We start from the raw sequence: 7,822 nt of genomic DNA, 5'->3' as shown, positions 1-7,822 counted from the left end.
CACTATATGTGGAAGATCAGTGGCACTTAAACTTCCCTGGGTTGTCTAAGTGCATCAGTGACACAATGAACACCTTCTTCGTTTTCGTCATCACTCTCCTGCTCCTCCTATTCACACTGGTAGTACAAGCCCTAAGGCGCAGGACTAACCAAAGCCAGCCGCAGCCGCCAGGGCCTCCCGCTCTCCCCATCATCGGCCACCTCTACCTCTTCAAGGGCCCCCTCCATCGCCGCCTCACACGCCTCGCCACCCGCTATGGCGCCGTCTTCCGCCTGCGGTTCGGCACCAAGAACGTCGTCGTCGTGTCCTCCGCCCAAGCCGCTGAGGAGTGTCTCGGCGTGCACGACATCGTGTTTGCCAACCGGCCGCAGCTGCCGACGGGCAAGATCCTCTCCTACGACTGGAGCACCATGGGCACCGCCAGCTACGGGGACTACTGGCGCCACATCCGCCGCATCGGCGTCACTGAGCTCCTATCGGCGCACCGGGTGCAGCAGTACGCCGACGTCCACACACGGATGGCGCGGTCCATGGCGCGGCGCCTCTACCGCTCGGCTGCCGGTGGTCGCGCGCGGGTTGAGCTCAAGTCACGGCTCTTCGAGATGCTCATGAACGTAATGACGAGCATGATTTGCGCGAGGACATTCTATGGGACGTACGTAAGATCACTCAATTTACATCACTACCAGAATAACTGGCTATGCCGGCGGATAATTCTATGTCGACAGATTTTTATCGGGGCCGTTGGCATAGATGGATGTATGCCGACGGCCTAGAAAAACCATCGGCAAAGAAAAGCCGTTGGCACACCATTATATATGCCGATGGCAACCGTAGGCATAGAAAGGCCGTCCGCACACCGTCATGGATGCATATACTCCACTATCTCCGAACCATGCATAGCATACAAAATAATGTGATGCACTGCTCACTACTATAAAATCTCAACAGAAATTGTTCGTAAAAACGGTTATACAATCTTTTCTAGTGTACCATCTTATATTTACTAAACGAAATCTAGTTTTGTAGTCCTCACGTTGATCCTGGTGAGATGCACTAAGAAAAAAGATAGATCACTTTTATTTAAAAAAAGATAGATTGCTACTGAAAAAGTGTCGATACCGAGTGCTTTATTCGACGCCGAGTTCCAGAGTACAGGATCTCAGTGACAAAAATTTATGTTGGGTTCTATTCTGCACCTTGGGTGACGAATAACATTAAGGAGTCTATATACTAATGTTCGTAACTTCACCCTCGAGGGTCCAAACACTATGGTTCTTTTTGCCTTAGAAACTAGACTAATTAATCAAACCATTTGCAGTAGGAACACAAAAACAATTCAGCATGGTACAAATTTAGCTCCAAATAAGATGATTTTGAATCACCACTCCTGTTATGTTCATGTTGTTGTCTAGACAGTAATAAAGTATTTAGGTAAATGTGCCCATGTTGTTTTCATGTTTACCATCAAAATACTTAAAAATTATGGACAGTAACTACACACTACATTTGGTTACAATAATTTTATATAAAGCGACTTGATTTTGTAACTGAATGGAGTTTTGTGTAGCGATGGCGAGGAGATATTGGAGGTGACAGAAGAGGTCCAGTGGTTTCGGACGATGGTGGAGGAGACGATGACACTAATTGGTGCATCGACGGTGTGGGACTACATACCAACACTGGTGCGGTGGCTGGACATCGGCGGGTTCGGGAGACGGTTGTGGCGGCTACGAGAGAGTAGAACAAAGTTCGTGCAGGGACTTATCCAGGATGAGAGAAATAAGATGGAGGAGGGCACGACAACAGGGAGGACGATGATTGGGGCACTGTTGGCCCTACAACTCAAGGACCCAGAGGATTGCCCAGACCAGCTTATCCGAGCTTTGTGCATCGTGAGTATTCACTTATAATTTGAGAAATATTTCAGTGGCATATTTGGACGAGGGTACTGCAAAGGGATCCATATAATTTAATTATGGCCTTAAGGTCTGGATCAAGTCCCCCTTAGGTGTCTAGTACTAGACATGACAAGTAGTAGGTATTTAACAGTGAAGGATGCAATTACAATGCCCGTTATGTGAGATCAGAACTTAGTTTCAATTGTTATTAGTACATGTTCCATGTGTAACTGTAAAATTCCCCGTAGGTGATAGTGCACAAAACCTCACGGGTTCAAGTAGAAGTTACAGTCATATTATATGGAAGAAAGTCTAAGCCTAGGCAGGTTTTATTACAAACCGCTATCTAAATTGAAACCAGTAAAAAGGTATTCGACCACCAGTTTACCCACAAAACGAGGTGTTTCTTGCAGAATCCCTGTAAACCTAGAAACGTACATAATTGACACCAACTTGTTTGGAATATTCCTGCCACTGATTGGAGTGGTGTAATAACCTCACAATTTGGTAGCCGGCTCCAGTATCGAAAACTAGGCATATTTTGCTTGTGTGCATAAATAGTAAAATCCAGAGAGCCACTTTTTGCTAAAAGATGATCTAAAATCTTAGATTTTTTTCTAGATACTGTGCCGCATAAAAACATTTGCAATGATGAAGGTATGTTTTGTTGTTGGATCTACATATGCTATACCAATGCATGTGGGGCTCACTTTCCATTTGCATCTTCTTACTCCCACTCCCCTTTTCTATATGTTGTTGTTCCTTTCCTAGCTCGTTGCCTATCTTGTGGATCCACACATCTCATTGTAAATCACATTCCAATAGTTGTTTTCCCCTGTTACAATGCGCGCATCTGGGGCATGGTTTTCATGTGGCTGGTGCTCTAAACCATATAGCGGAGGGTTGGGTACCTTCGATCAAGCAATGAAGCTTAATTATCAAGGGGACATTGGTCACAGCCTTATCAGTATCAGAAACAATTATCTTCATAGCAAACAATGGACTTGTGGCATGGGTTTTGTATATAAATATCGCAACCCGAATTTATTAGTCACATTCATGTTCTCTCAACAGAAATAGCAAACCTGATGGTGGATTTCCTTTCTCCCTAGTTAATCCAATGTATGGCGTAGCCATGTTTATTTTACTAGATTTTGTGCTTGTCATTGAACCTCTATAAAAATTATGTTTATAAAAAATTTCATCATTGGAATAGTACTTTTTTTCTCGAGTTTGTATAATATTTTACCTATGCCATGTCATTCTTTTGTCATTGAAGAGCGCCCTCGAAGCTGGATCATCTACTTCTGCAGATACAGTTGAGTGGGCAATGTCCCTCATGCTGAATAACCCTAAGGTGATGGTCAAAGTTCGTGATGAGATTGATTCCTACATAGGGAAACCAATACGCCTAATCGAGGCAGCCGATCTCCTAAAGTTACAATACCTTCGTTGCATAATCATGGAGACGCTTCGTCTGCATCCACCAACACCACTTCTTGTTCCTCATGAATCTTCTATTGACTGCATCGTCGGTGGATTTTATATTCCCAAGGGGACAATGCTTCTTGTCAACACATCTGCAATACACAGGGATCCCAAGATATGGGATAAACCAACAAACTTTATTCCAGAAAGGTACTGAGTATGAAACCATGCATTCACTGTTTATTTGGTTACCTGGAAATGCTTATCTGAGTAGCATAGACCTTACTGATTTGTACATTATTTTCATAGGTTTGAGGGTGAAAAGTGTGAAGGTAATATGGCTATGCCATTTGGAATGGGCAGGCGACGATGCCCAGCAGAGAATTTGGGTATGCAGATGGTAGGCCTTGCTCTGGGAACTATGATCCAATGTTTTGAATGGGAAAGAGTGGGGGAGGAGCTTGTGGACATGACAGACGGCTTTGGCCTAACTGCTCCGAGGGCAGTGCCCTTGGAGGCCTTCTATAAACCCCGTCAATCTATGATTACTCTTCTTTCGGAGATATAGTATTATTGTGGAACACATGGCTGTTCTTTTGTTGCTTTGTGTTGTATGGTCATCGTCAGCAAAATATTGTGTGGGCATGTGACAATATTATCCATGTCTCGATGTGTAAAAACTATGAGCTGCAGTTGCTAGCTATTCACCACCTGTGAGTGGAGCATCGACCATGCACTCCGTTGATGGTTGGATGCCACCATATAACTTAAATCTGTGTTCCATATAAAGTTGTGCTATATGTTTCACATTTTTAATTCAGAACAGCGGTGTGTTTGATGATTTGTTTATGTATCAAGTACTTCTACTTGTTTTATTTGATAACGGGCCCTTCGGCTTGTTACCATAAGCAATTTTTTTACATAAACACGATGAGTACACACCCGACCTCTGCATAATTAGGATGCACACATCCAACACCAACACAGACACCAAAAACATGCCAATAAATAGCAAAGTCAGGTTGCTGCCAATGCATCGGTGTTTAGATGACGTGCTAAGCACATTAAATAGCTTAGCAACTATACTCCCCAATGCATAGGTGCTTAGCTTATGGTAGCTAAGCTTGCTTCATTTAATGATTTAGCAACTAAAGCTCTTCATGTATTGGTGGGTTTCTTTCATTTAAATGTTTTGCCTAGGTTCACGTGCTTAGCATTGTTTTTTCCTGGGGTCACTACACTCATCTCTCTCTTCTTAAATAACTTACCACATCAGATTTTTTGCATATGTGGAAGGCTTAGCACCTGTACAAGGTGGAGCATTGGGAGGGGCCTCATACAAGACCAAAGCTATACCCATGCGAGGAAAAAAGCGATCAAATCAGCGAAGCAACAAACTACAACAATGACCATGTTCGCATCAATTATTTCATGACACCACACGGACGACGAGATCCTTCAACAGCAACACATCCACGAAGGGAGTGACGCTTAAGCATCGCCGTCGCCGGATCCAACCATCCGGGCCAAAATCTAGATTTTTCATCCTAAAGAACCAGCCCAAGAATATACGAGCAATGCCTTCAACAAGGTAATGACATAAAACCATCATCATTGCCAGGTATAACCAACTTAGGTTAGACCTAGGCGTACACCTATATAAGTTCTCGAGTCGGTACCTAACATGCGCCTCTCTCATATGAGACAACCACCATCAAAACAGATCAGACATGCAAATTACCTCGCCTCAAGGGCCTGAACCTGGAGTAAATCCTTCGTCTCGTGAGCCGAAAAACACACCTACAATTATTTCCTCTAGGGTTACGGATTTGCTTGTACAACTGTGTGAAAGGTTATGCCAACATGTGTTTTTATTACTATTGTTAATCATGCATTCTAAGCAGCTTATGATAGGGGGCATATTCAAACACTTATAGAGGCTTAGTTGTTGTTTTTACTTTTTTTTGTTTGATATTTACGTACTAAAGCTTGATACTTGAACCATATTTAATAAATGGTTGTGTGCTATCTAGAGGCCAGGGCTAAGAGCATCTACACCTGGGCGCCTCAAACACCTCTGAAATGACCGGGCGGTTGGCCTAGTCACTGACCGGTAAAAAAACTATTCAGACGGGCGCCTCAAACCGGCCTCAAACGCCCGGGCTGACCATCAGCCGTCATATCCAGCCCAAACCTTGGGCGGATATGGGGAGTCCCGGGCGCGATCGGGCACGTCCGCCACGTCCGACCTGACAACGCAACCGCACCAAAAAGTGCACCAAATCCCCATGCCCCGATCCACACGATTATAGTTGCTGCTCTCCTCTCTTCTCCCTCCTCCGCATCAGCAGTCTCCTAGCTCCACCGCCACCCTTGCGGTCCGCTGCCAATTTGAACCTCGGCGCCACCAGCACCGGCACAACACTCCTCCCATCTGTGTTCGCCGCCGCGGACATCATTGCCGGCCCGGATACCACTGCGGTACGTCCAACAACTCTCAGACTGCACCTTGCCCTCTATGTGTTTGACACATTGCCAGACTAGGTTTTTTGTGATTTTTTCTAAGGCAAAACAATGGATTCTGATGGTTCATCGAACAAGGAGTTGTTGGGGAACGTAGCAGAAATTCAAAATTTTCCTACGTATCACCAAGATCTATCTATGGAGAAACCAGCAACGAGGGGAAGGAGAGTGCATCTACATACCCTTGTAGATCGCTAAGCGGAAGCGTTCAAGTGAACGGGGTTGATGGAGTCGTACTCGTCGTGATCCAAATCACCGGTGATCCTAGTGCCGAACGGACGGCACCTCCGCGTTCAACACACGTACAGCCCGGTGACGTCTCCCATGCCTTGATCCAGCAAGGAGAGAGGGAGAGGTTGAGGAAGACTCCATCCAGCAGCAGCACAACGGCGTGGTGGTGATGGAGGAGCGTGGCAATCCTGCAGGGCTTCGCCAAGCACCGCAGAAGAGGAGAAGAACTTGGGAGAGAGGGAGGGGCTGCACCAAAGGCAAAAGGTGTGTTTGAGAGGCCCTCCTACCCCACTATATATAGGGATCCCAAGGGGGGGGGTGCGCCAGCCCCTAGGAGATCCAATCTCCAAGGGGGCGGCGGCCAGGGGAGGAGTCCCCCCCCCCCAAGGCACCTAGGAGGTGCCTTCCCCTGCTGGGACTCTTCCTTTAGGGTTTCCCCAGGCGCATGGGCCTCTTGGGGCTGGTGCCCTTGGCCCATGTAGGCCAAGGCGCACCCCCTACAGCCCATGTGGCCCCCGGGATAGGTGGCCCCACCCGGTGGGTCCCTGGGACCCTTCCGGTGGTCCCGGTACAATACCGATGACCCCGAAACTTGTCCCGATGGCCGAAATAGGACTTCCTATATATAAATCTTTACCTCCGGACCATTCCGGAACTCCTCGTGATGTCCGGGATCTCATCCGGGACTCCGAACAACATTCGGTAACCACATACAAACTTCCTTTATAACCCTAGCGTCATCGAACCTTAAGTGTGTAGACCCTACGGGTTCGGGAGACATGCAGACATGACTGAGACGTTCTCCGGTCAATAACCAACAGAGGGATCTGGATACCCATGATGGCTCCCACATGTTCCACGATGATCTCATCGGATGAACCACGATGTCAAGGACTTAATCAATCCCGTATACAATTCCCTTTGTCTAGCGGTATTGTACTTGCCCGAGATTCGATCATCGGTATCCCTATACCTTGTTCAATCTCGTTACCGGCAAGTCTCTTTACTCGTTCCGTAACACATCATCTCGTGATCAACTCCTTGGTCACATTGCGCATATGATGATGTCCTACCGAGTGGGCCCAGAGATACCTCTCCGCTTACACGGAGTGACAAATCCCAGTCTCGATTCGTGCCAACCCAACAGACACTTTCGGAGATACCTGTAGTGCACCTTTATAATCACCCAGTTACGTTGTGACGTTTGATACACCCAAAGCATTCCTACGGTATCCGGGAGTTGCACAATCTCATGGTCTAAGGAAATGATACTTGACATTAGAAAAGCTTTAGCGAACGAACTACACGATCTTTGTGCTAGGCTTAGGATTGGGTCTTGTCCATCACATCATTCTCCTAATGATGTGATCCCGTTATCAATGACATCCAATGTCCATGGTCAGGAAACTGTAACCATCTATTGATCAACGAGCTAGTCAATTAGAGGCTTACTAGGGACATGGTGTTGTCTATGTATCCACACATGTATCTGAGTTTCCTATCAATACAATTATAGCATGGATAATAAACGATTATCATGAACAAGGAAATATAATAATAACTAATTTATTATTGCCTCTAGGGCATATTTCCAACAGTCTCCCACTTGCACTAGAGTCAATAATCTAGTTCACATCGCCATGTGATTAACACTCACAGGTCACATCGCCATGTGACCAACATCCAAAGAGTTTACTAGAGTCAATAATCTAGTTCACATCACTATGTGATTAACACTC

At 45.9% G+C, this 7,822-nt stretch overlaps 1 protein-coding gene across 1 annotated transcript; it reads left to right on the top strand.

The window, feature by feature from the left end:
* Positions 1-4,178, top strand: LOC125546247 (cytochrome P450 81Q32). The gene is made up of 4 exons (XM_048710458.2): positions 1-655; positions 1,571-1,895; positions 3,181-3,539; positions 3,639-4,178. The coding sequence occupies exons 1-4, from the start codon at positions 66-68 to the stop codon at positions 3,895-3,897; spliced, it is 1,533 nt and encodes a 510-aa protein (XP_048566415.1). The 5' UTR covers positions 1-65; the 3' UTR covers positions 3,898-4,178.
* The last annotated feature ends 3,644 nt before the right edge of the window (positions 4,179-7,822 follow it).

Source organism: Triticum urartu, chromosome 3A, assembly GCF_056163025.1.
Source record: "Triticum urartu cultivar PI428250 chromosome 3A, HENAU_Tu73, whole genome shotgun sequence".
Lineage (NCBI taxonomy): Eukaryota > Viridiplantae > Streptophyta > Magnoliopsida > Poales > Poaceae > Triticum > Triticum urartu.
Note: the sequence above shows the minus strand (reverse complement) of the source record. Positions and strands in the feature narration are given on the sequence as shown.